Here is a 27,352-nt window from a genome sequence, read left to right as displayed (position 1 = left end):
TGACCAAGGCTACAATAAATAAGGTGCTGATAAGAGCACATAACTGTGACAACATTGAAAGTTGGCTGGCGATTGTGCCGGGGCGAGGCTTTGGTGCAAGAAAGAGTTGATATCTTCAACTGTTAATTATCAAGGTGACCTCCTGAGATCTGCAAAATGGTCTTCATCTCCAGGCTGACTTGTTCTTGGTCCGGTTTCGGGACATGCAGCAGGAGGCATTCAAGGATTTCACGTCTTCTCGGCCGTAGGCAAAAATCTTGATGAGTTGGCAGTGAACGCTGATGGGAAAAGAGAATACCGAAAGCTTACTTCTGGTTTTTTTTTTACCATCTTATTGGCAAGCCAATTTTCACAACAAAATGTAAAACCTTTTTAAACTCTGCAGGTCAAGTGAAAAGATGTAAAGCGTTCAAAGTAACCGAGTCAAAGAGAGAGTCACTGCACAAAAGACACCACGGTGGGCAAGCAGACTTTCCCTAGACAAAGGTAGAGTGGATTTTTTGGCACCATGTCCCCCCCCCCCCCAAAAAAAAAGAAATTTCAAAAACACCAGTGGGTAAACACCTAGGCACACTATGGCAAAAAAAATTGTTGTATTGCCCACACATGAAAAATATAAGGGGGAAGGTTAGTCGGGGACTTTGGGGGGGGGGGATGTTTACATAGTTCACATTAGGCCTACCCTTTCTTCTATTCTATTCGGTTACCAAATCCCCTCTACCAACGTACACGAAATGTTTAGGCTATAAAATGCGATAAAATGTACAGTGGATTTACACATGTATATAATACATGCAGGACATCACATCACATGCCCCAAGCCTTAGCTTTAGTGACAAGTATACAAATATTGAGTGGCTCAGAGTGAAATGGGAGGAATATTATCGGCAGGTAAAATCTGGACTTTTCCATTTCACGAGTCGAGGCAAAGCCGAGTGATCTGGAAAATTCCAGATTTTGCCGAGCCATAATATTCCTCCCATTTCACAATTTCAAGCCACTCAATATTTGTTTGATATAACTGACACATAGATCCTTGTCATTTGTCATATTTGAACTTTTATTTCAATACAACATTGGTGGAAAATGTGTTTCTCTCTTCCAAACCACCTCTTCACGAAAATGTTTGAACCCAACTCTGTAGCGCTGGCTCTTTGGAACAATGTATCCGACTCTGTAGCAGCGAATAACATACTGATTATAAATCTCTTGCAACAACAATGGGTGGGTGATTTGGCAAATGGTCTGCTCAACTTACTGAACGTTGATGTCAGGAATATCACCAACTTCCCCGTCCAGGTTCCAAGTACTGGTGTTGCTGTCGCCCGTTGCCTGGTACCTCGATTGCCGCTGTTTGACCAGCGATGTATTTGAGGTGGACTCTCCGGCCGGGTTACCGGCTGATTTCAGGTCCTGGCTCGTCAAGGACTTGAATGTGAATTCCTTGACGCGGTGCACTTCAACAAAGTCAAAGTTGAACTGAGGGAGAAAAAAAAATGAGGGGAAAAAAAAGGAAAAGCTTTTAAATGAAATTTATCATTTGGCAGTGTTTTCTATAATACAAAGTTGATCCCAGATTGTTTCTGACCATCTAGAGGTTTAGTTTTGATAATCTTGTCAAAAAATGGCTCCCCTAAAAAAGTGACTACATTTTTCAAATTTCTCTGAAACGTCCACGTTCAGTTTGCAGAAACTGATCGGATTATGTTTAAAGGTAGTGCACAAAATTTACAGTTGTTATAATTGACAATGCATGCTGTTCCACTGGCCTGTTTCATTTTGTGTGTCCATATGTGATAGAAAAACAAAACAAAAAGTACTGTTTGTATTCAACCCTCAAATTCCAGCTTGCTATGTTGCAGATGAAATCGGGTGGATACCTTTGTTCCCCAATATCTATGTTCCCTAATACCTATGTTCCCCAACCCTAACACTAACCCTAACCCTAACCCTAACCCTAAGGATTTCGGGGAACATAAAAATTAGGGAACATAGGTATCGGGGAATATCGGGTAGACCCCGATGAAATCTACATGCCTGTGTGTGTCTGTGTAAGTAGTAAGTAAAGTCTGTCCCGAGCCAATGTGGCTCATCAGGCCGGCGTTTATCTCCGGTTTCAGTAGCATGAAACGACTGAGAATATTTCTACTCCCCCTGGATTGGATGCTAGTCCATCGCAGGTTACTCCCCAGCTAATGCCGGTACCCGTTTATACTCCTGGGTGGAGAGGGGCAAGTGGGGGTGAAGTGCCTTGCCCTATGACCAGCGGCTGGATTCGAACCCCGGACCCTCTGATCATGAGTCACGAACCCTAACCTAGTAACTAGGCCACACACTCCCCAGCGGGGGGAAAAGTACATACATGTAACCGCATATTAAGTGAGCGTATGCATTAGAGAAACGTACTTGAATATAAAAGCCAGGTGCCATGATTTCACAGGATAAAAACACTATTATTTATGTTCGAAATTAGCTCGATCTGAATTATCTCGGAAGCTGTGGGCCAACAAATTTGTGTTCATGCATGAGTCATGTTATTGTGCCATGTAATTTCTGGAAGGAGTAGTGTTTGGATTAAAAAAAAAAATTCAGATGTTTGACCCCAGTGACCCCTGATGACCTTTGACCCCAGTTTGGTCATGTGACATGTTGGGGCTGGGCTACTGATACTTTTGACAAAGTTTGATTGAAATTGGTCAAAATATGTTGGAGCAATAGACAATGTCAACGTTTGTTACCAACTAACGGACTAACAGAGAGACATGAAGACTTGTTGAGCTGCTATCCCGCGGCTAAAAAGTAAGCTGTTTCATATTATTCTGACAAACCTTTGTATTTTTGCAAATGCTGATTTGATTGGATCTGATTTGAATCACTGTGATCTGATTTGATTTGATGTTGTCCACTGCCTCTAAGACCAATCAGTGTCAGAATCACTCACATGATTTCCTGAGTTCCCAAGCCGAATGAGGTGTCGGAGGAAATTGAACCGCGAGCACTTGTGGACTAGCAGCAAGTCGAGGCATCCGTTGCCGAGGTGCGATGAGGGCGCTATACCGTTGGGAGCCAGTCGGTTGCAGCCGCTTACCAGGGCGGCGTTGACTGCGCAGAAACTGCCTGTCACTTTCTTCCAACTCCCGTTGTTTTCCTTGACTGGAAAAAAAAATACGTATTTCCAAAAACCTCATGTTTTATTGCAAATAATGGCTTTTAAAATTATAAACATTGGCTTTTAAAATTATAAAACACTTTTGATCAAATCATCCAACTTTTAAATAGAAGTTTGACAGAAATCACAACCAAACCGCAGTATACAAATATTGAGTGGCGCAGCATGGAATGGGAGGAATATTATCGCTCGGTAAAATCTGGACCTTTCCATTTCACGAGGCGAAGCCGAGTGAACTGGAAAAGTCCAGATTTTACCGAGCGATAATATTCCTCCCATTTCACAACTTAAAGCCACTCAATATTTGTTTTATATAACTGACATATAGATCCTTGTCATTTGATATATTTGAACTGTTATTTCAATACAAAACTGGAGGAAAATGTATTTCTCTCTTCCAAACCACCCCTTCACAAAAATGTTTGAACCCAACGCTGTAGCGCTGGCTCTTTGGAACAATACGCGCTACGGGCAACGCTGAACGCGCACACCAGCATGCATTTGCACATAAATACCGCGTCATGATCCTAACTGTTCAATAGTATTTCCCATTCCCCATGGGCGGATAGTACTTTTTGAGCCGCGGCGTGAATGGGAGCAATAACGAATGTCATGTGATGTGAGTTCCACCAATCAAATGACAAGGATCTGTGTGTCGGTTATATAATGAGACATATTTAATGAGTAATAAAGGGTTCTGCGCACTTTATGAAAACACAATTCACTGGGTTTTTCCTGATATTTCCCTGACAAATGTCAAAAATTCCCTGAGAAATATCTGCAGTTTAACGAGGTTGTCGGAAAGTCAAGAGGTGGTTGCAGCAAAGCAACTAAGATACTGATAACACACAGGCATGTTGACAAGCGATGGCCTGCCTTCTCCTCTAATAGCCATCCTTTCCTCACCATATGCAACAGAGATGGCATTCGCCAAACTGTCAACAAAAAAACTTTCCCTCCTGGGTCACTGTTAAATTCCCAGTTTTATTTCCTGAGTTTTGGTGTTTTTCCCATATTCCCTGATTTTTCCCTGACTGGGAAAATGGAAACTCATTTTCGTTTCCCCTGATTTCCAGAGTGGCTGGGAACTTGTAATCTTTCTGAAATGTACTCAAATCAAAGGGAAATTTACAGGCATTTGCAATGTTCTCAGGCATTTTCTCTGCAACCTTTTGTAAATCTACTGGGGAAACTTGACACAGATAATAATAATAATAATAATAACTGTATTTATATAGCGCTTTTTGCCAGAGGATACAAAGCGCTGGGGAGAATGCAACCAAAGCCAGGTAAATGAAGTACATGTATGTGAACATTATGAGACCCATTATGTAGCACCTTTTTGCTAGGTGCTGCGGCGCATAATTGCTGCCACTGCCAGAAACACCGGGGCAAACCCCTCCTCTTAGCAACAAGTGTTACTGGGTTCTTTAACGTGCATTACACAACACACAGGACCTACGGCTTTACGTCTCATCCGAAGGACGGAGCAATAATGGTAAAGTGCCTTGCTCAGGAGCGCAAGCACCATGTTCCCACGGTCCGGATTCGAACCCATGTACTACGGCACACGAGTCAAACACCGTAACCATTGGACCACAGCACCCCATTTGCAATGTTCTCAGGCATTTTCTCTGCAACCTTTTGTAAATCTACTGGGGAAACATGACACGGAGAGCATAAATTATTTTGTAGTACTGGAAAATTGCACCAATGCATTTTCACATTAGACAGAATGGGCATTTTCCTGATTCAGGTATATTCATTTTTTGAAGAATAACAAACTCAGAAACTGAGCAACTGATAACAAAAACAAATTCTTTGCCTTTATTTAATGTACCTAGGGATTTGTTGTCATCCTGTAAGTCGGGTCCACCCGTGCTGCTATCGAGACACTCAAACACATCGCTGGTTTGGGAATCTGATCGTCGAAGACAAACGGCACACCTACAATGACAAGACATGGCAATCTATTCAATTCGGGCAATTCACAATGCAGTGCGCCACCAAGAGTTTGCCATGGAGAGTCCATTTTTCAAGCTTACGGTCAACAAAACATGGCCCATTTGAATGAGTGTCAGTAGACAACTTGAGCTAATTTGTTATAGACTGGGGCATAGCGTTCTGCCACCTTACAAAAAACACCATATTGATAAAAAGAAAAGAAAAGGGCAAACAGATACTCGAATCATACGCTTACAAAACTACTAACCGGAAAAACGAACAATTTCAAATGTCCCGCGCTGCAAATTTGTCGACCATCTCCCACAATGCACTGGGAAAAATGAACTCTCTGTGGCAAACTCTTGGTGGCGCACTGTATTGTGAATTGCCCGAATTGATTCAGAAACAGTATTCAAGTATCTGGTCTCCCCAATGGGCTAGATGGATCTACCCAGCTACTGGGTTATCAACAATATCGCAATGCCAGGCTCACAAGTGGCAGTCAGTCAGTGTGTGTACTTTGCACCACAAATGGCAGCAAACCCCTGCACAGTCGAGTGTCGCCCTCCCACCGTGGACGTCCTATTGTCCCTCTTTTGTTTGTACCCTAACTTTTTAGAAAGACTCCCATATATTTTGTGCATGATCCAAAACACGGATGTATGCTGGGAATCGCGGACGGTATTGTTCTCTTTTGTTCTACATCATTTTTCGTCCTGAACACGCCCATTTGTACAGTGTGTCATAATCCCTTTTCGCACTAGACAAATCTCGGGGTTGACGCAGGGTTGACGCAGGGTTGACAACATGCATCGTTTCACACTTGAAGAATTTCAACCCTGCGTCAACCCAGCATCAACACTGAGATTTATTTTGCTCGGGGTTGAACTCAACCCTGCTCCAGACCAGGGTTGAGATTTTCAACCCGGGTTGAAATTCTTGCCAGGGTTCGAAACAGTAGTAACTGAGCATGATAAGCTTGATTTGCATGAAACAAGTGTGAAACGATGCGGGGTTGAACCACTGATCTCTATATAAAGACTGGATAGCTAATAAAGAGCCGCACAATGTACGAATTTGACGCCATATTGGTGAGACCGGCTGGTGATCTATAAAGGACAAGTTGCCGTCTTTATAGACATCATGATTTCTTTTGTAACGTCGCGGCTCACTTGACTTATATTTTGGCCACCACCACTGACCAACTGACCAAGGTTTACTACAATTTTTCTAACGTCGTGGTTACCTTTAAAATGCCGCAAATCACTTTTTCGGCGTTTTTGAAATAATAATCACTACGGAAATGTGTCCTTTTTAGAACATCATAATATGTGTACGTGACCAAAATGCGCGTCAACTGTTGATACAACGCGCGCGTATTTACGCGTAGAACGTTCGTATATACGCGGCCATCTTCGTGAGACCAGGGGCGAATTGGTCAATATGCAAAGTCTACTGTGTGAATGTTGTATGCATATCCGCTATCCAGTCTTTATATAGAGATCAGTGGGTTGAACGTGGGGTTAAAGAATCAAAAACTGAACCCGGGGCGGCACTGGGTTCGCCCAGGGTTGAGTTCAACCCGGGCTGAGAGGCTCTAGTGTGAAAAGGGCTATACAATGATGGAAGATCACAAGGGGCCCTCTATATTGTTCACTCCATCTGAGTTCACCATGAGATTGATTTAATCCAACAATGTATGGCTTTGCGACGGGAGAATCCAGCTTACCCGACCCTGCACTTGGTCTTGTCTTGCGGATGATGGTCCTCATCACCACTGGTCAAGAAAGTCACCTCACCTGCGTAGGCCTTGTTCCCAAAGTACTTTTTAAAACCTGGTCAATTTAGAAAAAAAACATTAAATAGACAAACAGAGAAATTTTAGACCGAAAGTTGGTAAAGGTACAGTATCATACATTCCTTCAGGGACTATTGGGCTATCAGCTTTGGTCCCAAAAATGGGCCGCTGGTATGAAATGATCGCAAGGAGCAATGCTCAAAGTGTTTTTTTTGGCAAGATATGCACATCTAAAGTTGGAAAAATGTGTGATAGCTCGATTTGCAGTATGAGTGGTGGCAGTTTTTGGGGTGTTATCACTTTAATTTTTTTTTTTCAAAATGGAAGCCAATATGCTTTTTATATTAAAAAATTAATTATAATTATGTGTTTACAAGCATGTTTTGGCCACCACTGTTTTTAAAAGGTGATAGCACCCAAAAAGCTGCCACCGCTGCAATGCTATCACATATTTACAAACCATAGGGGTACATACCTTGCCGAAAAAAACACAATGATGGCCGATATGATAACCATGGCTTGACTGATCTACACTGAGTGCTTGCTAGTCAATGATGGTTGGACTAGGAAATAGTTTCAAACTTACCAGCTAAGGTTGGTTGCATGACTGGTAATCAATAGCCACAGTATTACAATATAAAGCAGGGAACCAGGATTGTAAATTTAGTGATTGTACTCAACTGTTAGTTCAAATAGGGACATTCATTCTTTAACCTCGACGTTAGTATGGCATTTTCCACGCACGGTGGCCAGGACTTTGTGATAATAGCGGTTCAAATTCACTCTTTGCTGTCTATCAATTAAATTTAGGTTGTAAGGGACCGTGACCATTCAGCCCTGGTATGAAAAGGCCCCCCGGTACCTCGTCCGGTCCAGAGCCAGTCCGGTCTTCAGCCCAGTCTCGTCCGGTACATGGTCCTGTCTGACCAGAAGTTTTGAAGTCAGTCAGGCGCATCAATTTATTGCCCTTCAGAGAACGTCCAGAGCAGAACAATAGCAGATTTACCGGATTAAAGATAAAATCCTTCCAAACGCCTTTTAAATTTACGGTCCCATTGTGTGCGAAACCGCATGGCAGGGGTTTTGATCTGTGCCGACGGAAGTGTTCTATTGTTTCGCGCTGAGAGATGAAAACCACAAGCAGGTTTCTTCTGGGATATATTACATGTGTCAACACTTGCAAACAATAGACCCCAGGATAGAGGAGTTCCTGATTAGCAACCAGACCAGCTCCTGGGCCCGTAGCTGGGACAGTACGAAAGGACTACTTGGGAGGGGACGAGCTTACCGGGGGGCCCTTTTCATGCCGGGGCTGAATGGTCAAGGTCCCTAAAGTGGTCATCAGAGGACTGCAAACTACTGACTTGCTGGCTAGTCTTGTTGAAAGGATGATTGATAATCCACGCCCTGCGGCGAGACCAGCTAGACTCACTATAAGGACTTTATTACACATGTGGTTCTTGTCAGAGGGGCTGGGGATTGGCTAAGAGTTTCAGGGTCAATAGTTCAACTCTAGTTAAACAGGCTCTCACCACTTTATTTGGCTCTGTTTGAATGAGGAACATGTGAAATATAAAAAAAAATTGAAATTTTAAGAAAAAAAAAGTGTGGTAGGACAACAAGCAAGTACTTATCAACTGCATTCAACATGTCGCCCTCTACAGTTTGTGCATGGACATAATACCAACCTGAGAAGTCGTATCTGTGTGGCCCCATCCAGCGATGGCTCTCGCTGTCTTTCAGGACGTCGCCAAGGAAACCGTAGCCCATGAAGGAGACAGTGTAGCGTAGTAACTGATGGCCACTGTGCACTGAGCATATGTCCAGGCCCAGCGAACAACCTGACGATGGACAATACACAAAAGGAAATAAAAAAGACCAAACAATGATTTACACAAATTCAGGAAGGGAAAGTACGTGCACAGTCTGCAATATATCTGGATGGCATTGGTGATGCAGTGCTCGCCTCTCACCGTTGTGGCATGGGTTCGATTCCCGGCTCAGGTCATCATGTGAGTAGAGTCGTTCGTTGATTCTAAACTGTGCCACGAGGGTTTTTCTCTGGGTTCTCCAGTTTATCTCCCCGACAAAATCAACTCTTCCGATCTGGTTGTGCTCAGTGGTAAGACATGGGTCGTATATCGGCTGCCTAAGGTACCAGTACCTTTAACTGCCTTCGGTTCGACCACGGTGGTGCTGTGTCCTTTGCAATTCAGCTTTTTCTGTGAGTAAAGACGATTAGCCCCCAAATATATTTTTTTCTTACATATCCGCCCAAGAGCTGGCAAGTTTATAAACTAAGGTATGTCCAAGCCAAATGTGTGCCCAGGGCTTTCTCGGAGCCTGGGGAACAACAAACTTAGAAGTTTGCACAAGACAGAAAACCAACCACAACCTCACGTTTACGAGCAGAAATCTCAACTACTCAAGTTTTGCTAAAACTGCAAGCTTAATAGCTACTGCCTTTTCTGCTGTTTCAGCAACGAAGCTTGCATTTTGTTTTCAGGGCAGCATCGACAGAATAAATCTATTTACTGCGTAGTGGCCATCAAGTACTCACCGAGTACAATCTGCAAAGTGGAGGTCACGGGGTCAGTAACCCCTGTAGTGTCACAGACTATGACGTCAGTTGAACCTGAAAAAACGAAACAAAACCTAGAAAATGAAAAATTATGTTCATATCACCCGTGATAAAGCTGTGTTCAGTTCACGGTGAAATTGATTCATCAAGCAACACTCATTCGTCAACAGAGCTTTCTGAGCACATTCAGAAGAGCTGACCCCGGGTCACCAATTAAAAGAATCGGGAATGCTCGGGAATCAGTCGGGAGTGCTCGTGGTCCGTTGGACCGTTCTCGTTGGAACATTCCCATTAGAGTGAGGCATTCCGTCAGAACATTCCCTTGTCTGTCTGGAAGGTGGGAATTTCTGGTTCACACAGGGACCGTTCCCAGTTTGGGTTGTGTCTTTAATAGTGAAGACAGACATATTCTTTACTTTGGAAACAGGCAAAGATTACTAAATGTACTATATGGTTAACAGTGACACAGTCCAATGGCACGCTCAATAGATGTGTTCCACCTGGGTCGTTTTATCACTGGGCTTTTCGGCCGTTCCACTGGAGTTCGGGCGATTCACAATGCCGTGCGCCACCAAGAGTTTGCCATGGAGAGTCCATTTTTCAAGTTTGCGGTCGACAAAACAAGGCCCATTTGAATGAATGTCAATAGACAACTTGAGCTAATTTGCTATAGATTGGGGCATAGCATTCTGTCCCCTTACAAAAAAACACCACATTGATAAAAAGAAAAGAAAAGGGCAAACAGATACTCGAATCATACGCTTACGAAACTACTGACCGGAAAAACTAACAATTTCAAACATCCCGCACTGCGAATTTGTTGAACATCTCCCACAATGCACTGGGAAAAATGAACTCTCCGTGGCAAACTCTTGGTGGCGCACTGCATTGTGAATCGCCCGAATTGTCTGTGTTCTCAGTGGAATGGCGAAATGGTCCGGATTTTGAACGGACTTTTTGCCAGGAATGTTCCAACTCTTAAAACTTTTGAGACAAAATCTGTCCAATGAGAGGTCATGTAAATTAGCTGTCGCCAGCACCCTTGAACTGACTTTCGATAAGAGCCAAACTGATGAAAATCTCCTAATTGCCTTATTGTTACCTGCAGGTATGACTCCAATCCTCATGAGGGGGCACTGAGGGGTCGTATCAGGGTCGTTGTAGTCAACACCGCCTTCTTGCTGAGTACGGACAAGAAGACCGTTTACGACCTCCGCGAAGGTTCCGTCACCCCCGACGCAGACAACCCTGGAAACAATATCAAACCGTTGCTATACTTGAGAATCCTTACTTTTCACACTTTTAGCTCAATTTCTTTGATGGAAATGGATGCTGCTTGGAGATAAAAAATAGGGCAGTATTGTTTCCATCTCTGTGATCAGGCATGCCAGGGCACAAATCCTGCCCAGACTGGCATAAGGATTGGGTTTATATACACTCACTACCTGATTCTGCAGAGTTTCCAATAACCTTTACTGAGGTGTTCCTCACACCTCTAAAACTGAGTCAACATCTTCTCCACACCAATTTGAGAAATCCTTGTTTTCATTAACACCAGATAACAATATTTAACGATTATTCATAAATGTGGGAGACAGTTACCCCATTCCTAAATGGGTCAAGAGCCTGACACATGAGTGGTCTTATAACGCCATTTAAACACCGGCCAGCTATGTTTAAAACCTGTCGCGGGACATTGCTCGCCACATGCCCACAGTACGGGCTGTGCACACCTACTACAAATGGGTGCTTGAGAACCGCTGATTTCGTCTCCATATAAGGGGAATGAGATGTTGAGCAAACATGCACGACGCACACCATAGAAGTGACCTGAACATGTAGTAAAGCTGATGAACAAACCATCGTCGGAACCTTTTCAATTTTTCAAATTTATTATGTTTCTGACCAAATTATGGTTTTTACTCGGCTTGGGCCATCATCGGCAACCAGGCCTCTAACTGGCTCTTTACCCAGATGTTTAAAAGCTACTTCACCACACTATTAATCCTTTATTCAGAAAGCCAGTTATTTTGAAGAGTATAATCATCATTGCCTAGTAGTTCACCAAAAGTTGAAGAAGAAAACTAACAGACATTTTGAGGGGAAAGAGGAATCTTACCCATCAAATTCAGTCAAGTCTCTTTTCAGCATGACATCCCGAGCGTGGTTCTTGGCCTCAGTATCTGCAGAAACAAGGTTTTATATTAGATATCTGGTCAAGGGATATGCCTGGGGCTTGCCGAAAAATCACAACCTGACAAAAATTTAGTCAAATAAGCCCCAAAGTAAGGATGTGACCGTTACATGTTTAAACGTTTAATCAAAAACAATTCTAAATCTGTTAAAAAAATTTTCCAAAATGTTTAAACAAAACCTTAATTATCAAAAAGGGAGCTACGTTCATGTGATTATCTTTTGAGTTAAACCTACATATACGGTACATAGCACAACTAATGATGCTTTCAAACCTATTTTATTTACAACACCTTAGAAGCACAGTATTTGACTACATTCGGAGTATGCATAGTTAAGTTTAATACTTTTCCTTAACTGCCATTATTGACTTATGTCAATCACGCCCTGCGGGCGTACTGACATTATGGTGAGTACATTGTACTTGTTTAACCTTGGCGGAGGTTTGCGCTTCTGAGAGCTTTCTACATGTAGTTTATTTATTTATTCACTCACAGATGACGGTCGTTTTGATGCCTGCCAGGCTGAACAGCGGTGCAGTGTGCGTATCGTAGATGCTGCCAGCCTCTTTCTTGCCACCGTACGGATTAATGAATACCAACAGATTCTGTGGCCTGACATTCCCTGAAAAGATAGATTAAAAGTGATTGAAGGATATGAAGTAATAAATGCTAGACTCAGACATAGAGTATGAGAGCCGTTGATTGAGATTGTAAAAACAATCGTGGACATGGGCAATACTGATGTCTACAATTTCCTATACACAAATGTACCGATTCTTCTGTTTCAATGTAGCCAAGAAAGTTTAATCCTGAAGACCTATCTTATAACTTACTTTGTGAACCTTGGTCCTTCAAAGGTCCTTCAAATCTACCTGAAAGGATTGGGAAATGTTGTTCATTGCTTACATTTTGGTCCTTCAAAGGTTCTTCAAATCCACCACAAAGTTGTGGAAATTAAATTTTGTTCATTTCGTACCCAATAAAATTTCATCATGAAGACCTAATGCACTTGTTCAAATTGTGAACCTTGGTCCTTCAAAGGTCCTTGAAATCAACCTGAAGGGTTTGGAAATGCTGCTCAGAGCTTGAATATTTGTCCTTCAAAGGTCCTTCAAATCCACCAGTAGGTTTCGTAAAATTTTGTTCAGTTCTTGAATCTTGGTCATTCAATGGTCCTTCAAATCCACAAGGAGGTTTTGGATAATGTGCCAAATTTATAAAAAATAACCCTGCCATCTTGAGTTTTCGTACTTCTATAAACCTTAGAATGGGGTTCTTTCACAATAGTGAACTATGGAGGATTGTAGGTTTTCCAGCAGGATTAAAAGTATCTACATTGAAGGATTATTTGCATTTATACCCAAAGTAGCCTACTGAGTTCTAATAAAAAAGTGTACTTGTACTGAAGATAGTAGTGGCACTAAACATCCTGTAAGATTATTCCGTCTGGCTTGTAGTTACTTAGAGGAAATCAAGAAATGTAGGTGATTTCCAACAAGCTATGGACGAAATCGTGTTTCGTGGTCAAAAAGTTGTGCACTGTTTTTCCCTTTTTTTCTCTCTCAAAATGTGTAATATCCACTTAGCTGAACCTTCAATAGGTTAGGATTTCAACACTCTTCTTTGGATTTTGAGTGATGTTATTATTGGAAACGAACACAATGCATGAAAAGTAAATGATCCTTTATGCCTTAATATTAACGTTGTGAATCCATTGTACCTTGTTTTACAATTCTTTCCTTGATATGAGCCACCCATCGCCGGCATGTCTCCTGATCCGAACACTCAAATTTCAGTTCCCGCACTCTCCACTTGCCTTGGCTGTTCCTTCGAATGCAGTGTACTGGGAAATCAAAACAAAACTTTACAATGAAATGGTCAATGTAGAACATTTAGGATTCACTCCATCTACATTCAAATAACATAACCAACTACATCTCTACAAAAGAATTATGACACAAAACTAGGTCAAGTGGGCTAATCACGTGAACAGAAACACGCATTTCGCTGATTTTACATTTGTCTATGTCTTGAAGACCCTAAACCTGTTGTACACATAAATAATAATAATAGTGTGGTGCTTATATAGCGCTTTATACCAAAGGTCTCAAAGCGCTTCACAATGAGTACCTCTGTTCATCAGGCCATGAGACCAGTTTTTGCAGCAGCTCAAGATCAGCGCATTCTGGTCTGTACCTTCACAGGTACCACGGTCATAGGTGGAGAGAGGCAATTGTAGTAAAGTGTCTTGCCCAAGAAGAAAAGCACCATGTCCCCCATCAGGTTTCGAACCCACGTACAACGGCATGTGAGTCGAACACCGTAACCATTTGACCACAGCCGCCCACACAACATGCAAGTTTTTGAGTGCTTGTATGCAATTTAAAAAAACAAAACAGGAAAACAATTTCTGTCTACGCAGTCCTTCTGATTTGAAAATCACAGGTGTGTGGAAAAAGGCACACCTGAATATTTCTAGGCGTGTGATTTTTCTAGGTGTGTGATTTTTCAAGGCGTGTGATTTTTTCTAGGTGTGTGATTCTGTGGTCCAAGCTGGGACTGAACAATCTGGTTTTTTTTTTCTTCATAATATTCATCTTGGTTTACAATAAAGCCGTTTCTCTTCACAGACGTATTTTATTTTTCAAAAATTATGAAGTATAATTATGCTGTAAATGTATGCAGAGGTGTGCGGTACTGAGGGATTCAGGCGTGCGATTATTCGTACTTCTCAGGAAGCATTTAGGCGTGTGATGGCGTGGGTGTGTGATCGCACGCCTCAAAACAGAAGGACTGTCTACGTGTATTTTTTATTACTGAAAACTGTGTTTGTCTTATGAGTTGTGTGCATTTCAGTTTTAATAACATGTGTGTACTTATTGGAGGGAATTGGCAACATTTTGCAATACAACAGATCAATTTCAAAGGAAATAAAGGTACATACATGTACATGTACATTGTATTACCATCTCACAATGTACATTTGTAAACATACCTATTTGAATACTACAATTTGTACCGTACATGTATTGTATACATGTAGCCCATGAGTTGCCTGTTTCAATTATTTTGACCTTCTGACTATCTAGGCCCCTATAGGCACATGTGAGAAATTTTGTGTTCAATAATCCTATTGTATTTCAATACTGGATCATTCTGTATTTTTTGTCTCTTTTCCTGTCCATATTACATCTGACATCTATGATTTTAGAATTCCGTATGCATTCCTTACAACAGTTAATTGTCCTCCGAGAACGATTATGCATGCACATGTAGCACACTACATGTACCTACCCCCGCCAAAAAAATCCTCTGATGAAGCCAAATGTTCTTAATTACAAAGTTCAGAGGTATGGACAGGAAAACAAATGTCTCACTTTGGACCCTAAATTTATAGAATGACTGTACTCGTACCTAAATTATTACTGTATGCTTGGTGGAATAACATTAACATTCATTGCTGCAATTACATTTTCATGTACAGTGTAATACCACATATGGTTAGTGTTCAGTGCATAAATGTAAAATCCAATTAAATCACAAGGATATATCGCATAAGGAAAACAGGCAACCTGCAACATGTGTGGATGCTTCATTAATTGGATTCACGGCCACCTGTGCCAAGGCTGGCTTATGAGCATTCACAGCAATTTGGCAATTTGGTTTTATAATTTTACCATCATGCATCAGAATAAATTGTCTTTATTTTGTGTGTGCTGCTTTCTGGATTTAACACAGCTTTGTGACAATCTGTATTAGATGAATCAAATCTACATGTAGACATGGGAATTTGGCTCTCTGACCCACGAAATTCTGAGTAAACCTCAAACTGTCAACTGTACATGTACATGCATTAGCTCGAGTTTGTATTGTGTGCGAGGTACCGTAATAGATGAATCAAATCTAGTCTTTGGAATTTGGCTCTCTGACCCACGAAATTCCGAGTGAACCTCACGCTGTAACATATGTATTATACCTTGCGTATGTATTGCATGCGAGGTACTGGATGAATCAAATCCAGTCTTGGGGAGTTGGCTCTCTGACCCACGAATTCCGAGTAAACCTCACGCTGTACATGCATTAGCTCGAGTATGTACCGACGTATTGTGTGCGAGGTACTAGATGAATCAAATCCAGTCTTGGAAATTTGGCTCTCTGACCCACGAAATTCCGAGTAAACCTCACGCTAATTAGCTTGCGTATGTATTGCATGCGAGGTACTGGATGAACCAAATCCAGTCATGGAAATTTGGCTCTCAGACCCACGAAATTCCGAGTAAATCTCACGCTGTACATGCCTGGGCAATGTGTGTGAGGGGCATTTTTATCGGTTATGAAACCAAGGATCTATCAATCAAAATCTTGAAAGCCTCAAGAACCCTGTAGAGGGAAGATAATGAGAAGAAACTAAAGTTTTACAGGTGGGAGGAAAACCCCAGAGGAATATTTTAGGTAAAAATACCCACGGAATCAGGTGGGAACTGAAAACCCATATATCCACATGTGATCAGGGCAGCTAGAATCGAACCCGGGCCATACCGTAGAGGTGGAAGGCGAGGAAAGTAACTACTGCGCCAACCTGACTCCCTAGATACATGCTTTCAGCGAAGCTCGGGTTCGAGCGCCAAAGTTCCTAAGACTATAATTGATTCATGTTGGTGCCCTCTACTGCCACAGCGGCTTGAGTGTGCAGGGACACGCGGCATTATGGGTACTAAATCCGAATCCAGTCTTGGATTGAGACTACCACATGTAGGTAAATGCCATTCATACCTGTAAATGTCAAGTCGTCATGGTTGTCGAGTTTTCTTGGCTTGGCCGAGCCGGGGTTTTTGTCTCCTGCGTTCTCGCTGTCTACCACCGCTGTGATGACCTTACTCATCTTTACAAAGTGGTAGTGATGGACCTCTGCCATGGATCCAAAAAGATCAAATTTGTTATTTTATCGAAAGGAAAAGAAAAGGAAATAAAGAAAATTCATCCAAAAGAAATGAAAAATTGATGATTTCTGCGGCAAATTTTAAAGAGTTGATGAGCAGAAAAAAAAGCTTCATGTACATTTTGTAAGCAAAAAAAATGTTAGGGCTGTGTTACATATATACCGAATTTTCGAATATTCGATAATCAACCCGAAATCCGAATAGCATTTTTTCAATTCAAATATTCGAAAAATGTTAGCAGTCTGGAGAAGACGATGAAAAAAGTCAAAATTTATTGCTTGTCAAACTGAAAGCCATTATCACCTACGATTTAAAAGTATCAATGACAACTAGAGGTTGTAGGAACAACCACACGGTGTTGGGCCATGGATTACCGCAAACTTTGCCACACACATCAACTCAAAATATGCATGTTTAAATCCATGTTTGACTTTTCAACATGCCGCCAGAGGGCGCTCTAACATTTGATGACGTCACCTGTAATATTGTTGTACAGTACTGCCCAGACACTCGAATCGTTGAAAGCAAGTTCGCATCTTCTGCCAATTTCAATTAATAAGGCACTTCCGGTTTTGACCGGAAGGAAGGGTCACATGATTTTGCACTTAATACCAAAACTGAAGACCCTGCAATATTGTATCGATTGCCATAAAAAACAAAATCAAATCTGTAGCAGTTGATTTTATATTGATTTTCAAAGATTAAATCTAGAAATCTTTGATTGCTTGTAATACGATACTTGATGACGTCATTATGACGTCATTACCAGAAAGTTCAAGAGCTATTTGAACTGTGCTATATACAGCCAAATCTTGATTATATCTATCACGGTATATTTTCTAGCAATTTTTGAAAGTTTAAAGGTCTTTTTATTGTAACTTCCGGTCTGATGACGTAATCATTTTTTTTCGCGCACAGGTGTTGCCTGCATTATGGTCATCATGTACATTAACTTTGAAGCGATTACCGCAACTTTCGCCACAGACATCAAGTGAAAATGCGTTTTTGACGTTTTTTAACTTGCCGCTAGAGGGCGCTCCAACACTTCATGGCGTCACCCATTATTTTTTTTGAAAGGTCAATCCAGGCAGACACTTCAATCGTTTAAAGCAAGTTCATATCTTTTTCCACTTTCAAATTATTAGGCACTTCCGGTTTCGACCGGAAGGAAGGGTCACGTGATTTTACGAGCACAAAATAAAATGAAGATCATGTATTACCATGTCGATTCCCGCAAATTGCAGGTTCCGGTCTCTCACGGTTGATTTTATATGGAATTTCAAAGATTAAATTTATTAAACTTTGAAGTGACGTCATGTGATCCGTGATGATGTCATGATTACGTAATTGCAAAAAAGCACATCTGCGGTAGGTTGTGCATTCATGTATTGACAATTGAAGTTCATATATGTTTTCATTTTGACACACAGTTCTGGAGAAGGAATGTGTATAGAAGAAAAAAAACCTAAAAACCCTAGCAAAAACAATAGGTTTTGGGCTAAAGCCCAACACCTAAATATAAGCTCAAATTACTTCTATACAATTGGCCAAATATCAGCCACGACCACCTGTTCTTTATATTATTTTAGTAAGCTCTTCGTCAATTTTTTTGGAACAAGGCCAGTTGAGGCTGCCCTTGTCCAAAGGCAGCAAGTGGAGGCTTGCGCATGTTTAACTTGATCATTGCATTTTGAAATCAATATTCGAAAATTGGATTAAGTCCAAATTATATGAAAATGCATAGCCTTACGTAAATATTTGCTCAGCAAAAAATGGTTGCCAGTCCAAAACACCATGCATTGTGTATCGTTTGTAACAGGGGCCACTTTCATAGAGCTGCTTACGCACAAAATTTGCTTATTTAAGCACACAAAAGTTTTGCTGAATAAAATCAGGTTACCGGCCAAAACTCCACTCGATTATTATGTTAAGTAAACAACAGCTATATACCAGTCACAAGCAATGCACCTTATTTGTACATGGAGTTTTGGCTGGTAACCTAATTTTACTAAGAAATGCTTTTTCGTGCTTAAGCAAATTTTGTGCTTAAGTAGCTCTATGAAATTGGGCCCTGGTTTCCAGCTGATTTCTGTTTTGCATTGTGCACGAATCTGCTAAGCTAATATTTTCTGATAGACAGCTCTTTGAAATTGGGCCCCGGTGAAGGACAATTCACACAACCATGACTACAATTGAATTTTATTGCAAAGCGGCTTTGTTTGGGTAGGCCTATACAGCGATCCCCACATTCTACAAAATGGTTGATGCATGAAATTTGCAGTATTAACCCAACCTCAGGCTGCAATACATGTACATGTATGTACTACATGTACTTTTTTTTGTATGGCGTTTAAATCTGACCTTCTTGCACAAAGCTGATGAAACTTGCATACATGTATCCACAAAACTTTAAACAGGTCATAGTAACAATAGTTGCTATAAATTATCCATTTCTGAAAATTACAGCAAAAGCAAAAAACAAACATGTATACCTTTAAATAATGGGGGGCCGGGGGGAAGCTGTTCACATCATATTAAAGTACCTTCTGGAAAATGAATTGACTCTATTTCTGTACCTACATGTACTTTAATTTGTACGATCTTCCAATAATCATTAAAAATGGAAATGTCAAATGTAGAGAGCATGTATATTAAATAGATTGATGTAAAAAGCAGATCTTTGCATTGTATGATGAAACACTGCAATACATTGTACATGAACACGTGTATACACACGCATACAGGTAGACTTTGCAGAAATCAATGACGTACATTGTACATGTTAATTATAAACATGTATTGAAGTTTTGTAGTGTTCTGTTAACGAACGTGTACACGTAATTGAAATCAATACCACCCAAATGAGTGCTCAGCATTGTTTTTAAATCTGCCACTGAAGTGCTACTGAAGTAGATGCATGATAACGATCATTGATCAGGAAACAATTCAATGAATGATGGAACAATGTGAAGCATTGATGCCAGATGACTTTGCATTTCATACAAAAAACAACTGCTGTTTACCCAGTCAATCGACAATGGATCTAATTTTTTGACTTTTTTAATTTGCATTTTCAAAAGAAATCTTGCTCCATCAAGAAATGAATGGAAAAATCATTGCCTGTGTGTAAAGACCTACATGTATTATGGGCTCCGTGCGCAAAGTTTAGCCGCAAACCGGAGAGGGCGCTTTTTCTACCACTTTTGGGAACCCACCGGACGACAGGACACACCGCGTACGCATACGTACCATGTGTACTGGTTCATACATTGTACATGTATGCTGAAAAGGATGTGACGCACAACAAATTTTGTTTTAAAATGTGTAAAGCCTTCGCATGAGCATTAGGCGACATGGGCAATGCATTTGAATGTCTAGCTCTCCCAGTGGTCACCCCCAACTCTCCCTTTCTTACCGTTGAGGGGGTACCTGCGCATGAAGCCCATAGAACAATTTCTAGTTGCGTCCGACTGTACCTACATTGTACATGTAACATATTTAACTGTCCAAAGTACATGTGTATACAAATACATGCTATCTTCTTTTTCCATGGATGCTGGTATTATGAACACTATCTTTGTTTATTTGTAGACCCTGTATGCAGGTCATTTGAACTGTGCTGTTTGTTCCATGAGAACGAACTTAGAGGCAATACATGTACATGTACATGTACCTGTAACCTTTAGGTAATAAAAAAGAAGAATCAATATAAACTGACAGTGAAATATAGGCCTGATAAAAAATATCTGGAAAAAAAAAGTATTGTTTCCATACACCCCTTCACCAACTTTCAAGGAGATGGGGTTATAACATGCGAAGGAAAGACTGGACGTTTTCCCCCAAAATATCAAAGCCTTTAAATAAACCAAAGAAATAAAATGTACATTTTAGGAAAAGAAGCATGTAAATGCCACATGGTTGAGCATTTCTAGAAGACATACATGTAAACTCCCTGCTAATAATTTACTGATAAAAAAAAATATATTACTAGGAAAAAAAATAATAAGGGAAGAAAATCAACAATGAAATTCAAGACTATATTTTCACAGTCTTTGGTGCTGTACATTTACGCAAAACTTAGGGGGAAAAAATCATCAATTTCCAGAAGGATATTTTTTTTTACCTTCAAAAGGAGGAGTATTCAAGATCTCTTTGCATACTTTTTTCCTTTTTTTTTATTTTGCTCCTAAAAGCTTTAAGTTTAAAGGAGCAATATGGGGTTGCAATCCCACTGTTTATTAATTAAAACACTCCCTTTGCTTAAGAGGTCACCAATGGTCAAAATTTTCTTCCTCACCTCCTGGCCTACTGTGTACAAACCAATGGGGGTCTTGACCAATATTGACCCAAGTAATAAGCAGGCTGACAATGCATGTTACCATGTGAGAGGAAAGATACATACATTGTCATGTGGTAACTTAGGGTACATACATACGTGTACGTGTACATGTATGTACATGTCATGGATGACAATTTAACAGGGAAATGCAAAAAAAAATTAATACTTTACTCACAAACACAAACTTTTTAAGTGTCAATCCTAACCCCATACATCTACAAGTTTGGGGTTTGCCCTTTAAAACCCTCCTATTGTTCGATCATTCTCAGACAATCAAATGTTTCTTCAATTAATAACTGTCCAAAATGGCCAATCGATTGATTTTGACTGCCATGATGGCGTAGCTGAAATTGCCAGCCAGAGAAGGAAACCCAGGAAGATAAGTTATGGCAACTATCTTAAAAATCAAGGTGCAGCAAGCAGGTAAGAAGCAAAATGCTACCAGAACAAAATGCCAAAAAAAGGTCATTATTTTAGAAAATGACAGCAGACGGGAAAGAAGATTGAGCAGAAAGATTTCACTTTCATATCTCTCACCATGAATGGTCAGAAATGGAGGAAAAGAAAATCTGGACAAGCATCCAACTTTCCTCGATCAGAGCCACATCAACACAATGGCACAACTTTTTAGTTCAAGATATTTCAGTTAAATTAGCGATGTATGGATTAGCGATGTATAAATTACACATGTATGGATTGTTAATACATTTAGGCCTTTTTGTACACAGAACCAAAAATTGTCTTGAAAATAAGTTGTCCCATGCATTTCCATGAGTGAAAAGTTGGTTTCACAGACTTTTCTATTCCTGAGCTCAGAGGCGCAAATCTGTGCTGAGTTGGGTGAGGGGGACGGGGGATGACCAAAATCCAAAAAATACCCTGTAGGGGTCAACAAGTGGGGGAGGGGGGGGGGAAGATATATACCCCCATCCCCACCGGGATTTACGCCCCTGCCTGACCTTTTTTTATGGTGGAGGTAGAATGTACATGTATGATAGTAAAATCTTCCTGATTTGGCATGTTTGGCTTGGCTTGAGAGAAATGCGATGAAATCCCTTGAAATGTCCAGCGTAAGAAAAGTGATCCAGGTAAAATACCTGCTGTTTCACCGGTTCCAGTTGTCTCATTTGAAAAATTGTAAATATAAGGCAACATCACACTGGCACCCTGCCTGATTCCTGCGTAATCGGCTAGAAATAAAATACGGTTTGGTGATCGATACACAGACAATGACAGATGGCACAGGTTAACACAAGTATGACAAGTTTTACATATTAAATTCAAGATTAACATTAAAGGTAGAGTAGATCATTTGCACTTTGCAGCTATCAAAAAGAAAATCACCAAATTATTGATAAAAAGCTTTACTTAGTTTGAAGATACATGTAGTAATGGTACTAAATTCCCCTTGAAATTATTCTTTCCGGCATGCTGTTATTTTGAAGAAAACAATAAAAGAAAGCCATTTCCAAAGATGGAAATTTTTGGAAATTTCCCCAAGAAGTTGGTTTGTAAACTTCATCAGGTTAAATACAATTGTTAAGCACTCGTCTTTATATTTTGAGCGCTTTTGTTGCTTCAAATTAAAAAATGCACAAATGACAAATGATCTAGGCCTATCCTATCTTATCTTTAACATGCAAATGACCTTCCCTCTGGTTGTGTGCTAAAATATGATTAATGTCTTATCGTCATTTCTGCAATGAATGATCTTCATTGAGATGATATATGAAGAAACAAGTTGCGTCAGATTGCAACATTTTGTCCACGATTTACTGCGTGCGCCAACTGCAGCAGTTGTTTTGCCGACCGATGATCACGCACAATACGGTTACCACCACCAGACTTACCGCGGGTCTCCGCCGTGGATGAGGCGCTGGCAACCCATGAAATCGTCCGGCTCGAGAGGGTCACATCCAAAGGCTTTCCGGCCAACTTCAACACGGAAAATAGTACCACATCCTCTGCCATTGCCGCGCACGATGCTGCCAGTTACATACTGCGTGATTTTAACATGACCTGCGTGATCAAATCACGAAATACTGATGATATTTTACAAGTACGTGCCCGTAAAAATTGTGCAGTCTTTGGTTGTGTTGATGTTGAATTGTCGTATGAACAAAGTGTGTTGAACTCAATCGATAGTTTGTTGACCTTGGTTTTAAAAACATAAACTTGTGCACGTCCATTAATATTTCATCCGTTTGCTGAAAAGAACATTTAATAATCGGTAATACCATTAGTTTTTCAAAATTGTACACGGGTAAAATGATGATATTTGCACTAGAAATCATCCAATGTGTATTTCCAATAAAAAAATATTGAAATAAGTTTAATGTGGAAAAATTGGACCTTAACAAGTTTAGTACTCCGCAGCTCTTTGAAAAGTGTCTACGGCGTGCAGGGTCAATGTACGGTGCCTCTTTGCTGACATATCAAAAATACAAATTAAAAAATGCATGAGTTCTCCAAAACATCACATGGCTACAACTATTCTTTTCGTTGAAATATTCCTTTAATTTGAGAGAATAATTAAACCTCGGTTTTTTCCCTCTTGCATTACGAAATCATTAATTTCTAAATTAATTTAGTGAATATTCCTCTGGAATTTGAACAGCTAGGCCTCTCTGAGGTCAGCTGTTTTCAAGGTCACTCAAGTGCTAGTGTCAATGCCGCGCCACGGGTCTTGCTATCTGTGATTGTCACCTGTTGTTTCACAATCTAAAGTCTGATCATTTTGGACTAGAAGTCAATCTCATGCCTAAACAAAGCAGGAGAAGAAAAATGGCGGAACCAGCCATATCCAGTGACGAAGGACGGGAATCCGATCCAATCAACGTCAATCGTCCGAGCGCCGCGGCGCAGACGACCAAGGGTTTCAATGCAGTCGTCGTCAACTCCGGGTTCTACATCGGTACGATTGTGAGTTTCCTGCTCGCGTCTCTTGTTCCGGGCCTACCCAAGCTACCCTTCCCGGTCATCGGCTGCATGGTCACCGCTAACTCCGGTAGCTTCGGTCGCTGGCAGCCCGGTGGCCAGGTCATCTTGATGGTCCTGTACGTGGGCCACTTCATTCGAAGAACCGCGGAGGTCCTGTTCGTGCACCGGTACAAGAGAAAAATGCCCCTCGGGGAAACGCTGGGCGCTCCGGTCTACTACTGGACTTTTGGTTTCTGGGCGGGGTGGGCCTTACGCCCCGACCTGGGATACATCAACACCCACGTGGCCCTCTTTGTTGCCGGAGCCATCATCTTCATTGCTGGGGAGGTCGGGAACTGCGCCGCCCACATCCAGCTGAGAAGGCTCCGCGGCGGTGACCGAAAGAGGGAGGGGCAGCAAGCTCCGCCCAGTGGCCACGTGATCCCGAGGGGCGTGCTCTTCTCCCTGGTGTCCTGCCCACACTACACTAGTGAAATCATCTCGTGGGTGGGATTCTTCCTGGCAACTTGGACCCTGAATGGAGCCCTATTTCTTCTTGCAACAGTCATAACTTTGATATTTTACTCCACCAAGCACCACCGGCGGTACAAGGAGGAATTTGACGGACGGGACGGGAGAGAGCTGTATCCCACGTGCCGAAAGGCACTCATTCCGTTTATTTTTTGAAGATATACGTACGGACCCAAAATTGATAATCAAAAACTGATAGATTTTCAATATGGGATCATTCTCATTGACATGATTTTTTTCTTGTCATCTTTTTGATATGATACCATTATTCATAATGCCGGGGATTGTCCTAGAAATAGCAACTTAATGAAAGCGGACATTAAAAAAAAAACACCAACAGAACCCAATCCATCAAGCCCCAATGGCATGTTTTGTTGGAATTTGTCAGGATGGTATACACAGTACCCCTAAACTGACAGTCTTTTACATTGGGTGGGCACACCTCCAGAAACAGTACCCCTAAACTAACAGTCTTTTACATTAGGTGGGCACACCTCCAGAAACAAAGTCAGAAATGTATATTAAGTGTGTGCAGCCTGTTTCCCACATGGTGTTGGAATTTGACAGGATGGGTATGGCTCCTAAATCATGCTAGCCGAAGTTAGGGTTCTGCTTTAATTGAATCTGTATATGCATTGTGTATCTGTTTTCATTTTGATTTAAGTGATGTATCGTTTAGTTTTTATCTTCATATTGTTGATTCAGCTCTGCAAACACTGATTGGATCAGGAAAAAATGAAATATAAATTTAGACAAAGTGAAGTATAATGGCAAGCACGTCATGTACGTAACCTGAATACATGCATCACAAAATTATGATATTTTTTTTTATTAGTGAATAGTATAATAAAACCTTGCACGAGTTCAATATTGCAAAGGACTTCAACCCGTTTATCAGCAACAGAAATTGGACTTTGTACTAATCAGTGTCTTGTGTTAATGTGGCACCTAACATGTCAGTTGATAGTGAAATAAAAATTAGATACTTCACACACTATAATTTCATTAAAAAACTTGTCCGTCAATTGTTATCTAAATAAACATGTCACGCGCCGATTCTGTTTTCAAAAGTGATATCTATTGGTTAGGCAAAGAACGCATGGGGGTGACCGTAGTGTCATCAGGTTTTCTAATAGGTCTTATCTGAAATGACGCGTTATGCGTTAATTTCCGAGATTTCGTGTTGGCATGAGATTTTTTTTGGACTGAAAATTTCAGACAAGTCCTTGATTTTTTTTTTATCAAATAACGATACAATGCCTTAAATGTAAGATGACAATTTTCAATGTAGCAAAATTTTCGGGAAAAGTACGGCAACTGGTTTGCAACTTTCTAGAATCGCGTTTCCGTTGAAAAAGATATCCAAATAAATATCCAAACAAATTTGAAGCAACGCAGATATCGTTGGACATTCCTAACGAAATTGTTTTTGTTACTGATCTAGTTCACAAAATGGCGGCATTTGCTTATAAGCTACTGAGACGGTAATATTTTTGAGAAAGTGGCCCAAGTTTAATTTTGTTTCGGGGATTATTACTAAGAGTCGGTTGAGAGGTGTAGTTCATTTCCTTCCACATAGCTACGCAACTCATGGGTGAAGTTTCCCTCTATACTCAAGGGTGGATCCAGGGGGCCAACGGAGGCCATCCCCCACCCCCCAAAAAATCCGAAAATATGGTTGGTTTTTTTAAGTGACGTCGCAAAAAAAGGCAAGCTGTCAACAATAGTAGTAATAGTAATGCTTTTGTGGGTTTTTTTCCCGTTACACAACATTGATCAGAATCTCAAGAAGGGTGTACTTGTTGAGGTTTCAGCCTCAGTTGATTCTACATTTAAAAAAATACAGACAAAACGAGCCCTTGCAAATTTTATGAGAAAACAGAAAACGTGTATCTATATTTCCTGCCGGTCGTGACGTCAAAGTCACGTGTCGTCGTCAGTCCCCCCCCCCCCTCACCCCTCCGCTCTCACGAAAAAAAAACCGAGTAAACGTCAGTGGTGACAACCTGGGGTTCGAACCTCCAACGCCAAGTGTGATGTTCTGAGAACGGCCTCCCTATAGCATTTCGCCAAGTCCATCGTGGCTTAACTGCGGCTGGCATTGGACAACGCGTTAATTAGTCCTGATTTGGGAATGAAATGACGTCATGATTTAATAAAGTCGACTCCGATTGGCTGCCGCGCGGCTTGCATAAATTTGCATGTCAGGAGATGTCAGACTTTCGACTCTGAACGGGTGATACTTAGACTACTAATGGGTGGGCATCATTATTGATCTTTCGCCGTTAGCCATTCCCCTTAGACAACCCTGAGGAACTTTTGTACGTTGAGTTTTGTTTGTCTCAGATTTTGCGCGCAAGTTCCATTTGTATATGATCATGAAATCGGACAATATTTCTACCGCGATACTAAGCCACGGCCCTACAAAGTTTGTGTACGCTAAGTTTTGTTTGTCTCAGATTTCGCGCGTTCCACGTCCATTTGTATATTATGTAATTGGACAATATTTCACAAGCGTTGACGCGATTCTAACGCGATTCTACCGCGAAAGGTCAATATTCCCATATACCTGACGATCGGAAAGGGTGGTGCCGTTAAAAGTCACGTGTCGTCGTCAGCTCCCACCCCCTCTCTAACTTTAAACAAAATACCAACTACTAGCCTTGGTCAAGGTGTTCGTTGTCTGAAATCTTTATCGACGACATACTCATCATAAAAACTGATTGTGTGAAATGTTTAGGTTTGTATATCGATGAGAGTCTTTCATGGAAAAAATGAAAAAAAATAATAATCATACAAGCGCATAATATTTCCACTAGGTGTCATATGTAAACTGAAGGTTTTTTCCTCATGATAAATCATTTAAACTTTACAATACCAATTTTACCTTACTTAACATATGGGATCTTAGCATGGGGTAATTCTGCTGTCGGACA

At 41.0% G+C, this 27,352-nt stretch overlaps 2 protein-coding genes across 2 annotated transcripts; one reads left to right on the top strand and one right to left on the bottom strand.

Moving 5' to 3' along the window:
* LOC119737226 (ceramide kinase-like) lies at nucleotides 1–23,101 on the bottom strand. Its single transcript, XM_038211416.1, has 13 exons — nucleotides 22,817–23,101; nucleotides 16,461–16,595; nucleotides 13,408–13,530; nucleotides 12,181–12,309; nucleotides 11,612–11,675; nucleotides 10,595–10,740; nucleotides 9,472–9,546; nucleotides 8,600–8,752; nucleotides 6,843–6,948; nucleotides 5,010–5,116; nucleotides 2,942–3,153; nucleotides 1,259–1,479; nucleotides 1–278 (listed from the first exon to the last, which is right to left on the bottom strand). Exons 1-13 carry the CDS (start codon nucleotides 22,935–22,937, stop codon nucleotides 164–166), a joined length of 1,707 nt encoding a protein of 568 aa, XP_038067344.1. The 5' UTR covers nucleotides 22,938–23,101; the 3' UTR covers nucleotides 1–163.
* Nucleotides 23,102–23,240: 139 nt separating this feature from the next.
* LOC119737227 (very-long-chain enoyl-CoA reductase-like) lies at nucleotides 23,241–25,493 on the top strand. The gene has a single exon (XM_038211417.1). It carries the CDS (start codon nucleotides 23,724–23,726, stop codon nucleotides 24,570–24,572), a length of 849 nt encoding a protein of 282 aa, XP_038067345.1. The 5' UTR covers nucleotides 23,241–23,723; the 3' UTR covers nucleotides 24,573–25,493.
* The last annotated feature ends 1,859 nt before the right edge of the window (nucleotides 25,494–27,352 follow it).

This window comes from Patiria miniata, unplaced genomic scaffold, assembly GCF_015706575.1.
Source record: "Patiria miniata isolate m_02_andy unplaced genomic scaffold, ASM1570657v1 HiC_scaffold_3, whole genome shotgun sequence".
NCBI classification, from domain to species: domain Eukaryota; kingdom Metazoa; phylum Echinodermata; class Asteroidea; order Valvatida; family Asterinidae; genus Patiria; species Patiria miniata.
Note: the sequence above shows the minus strand (reverse complement) of the source record. Positions and strands in the feature narration are given on the sequence as shown.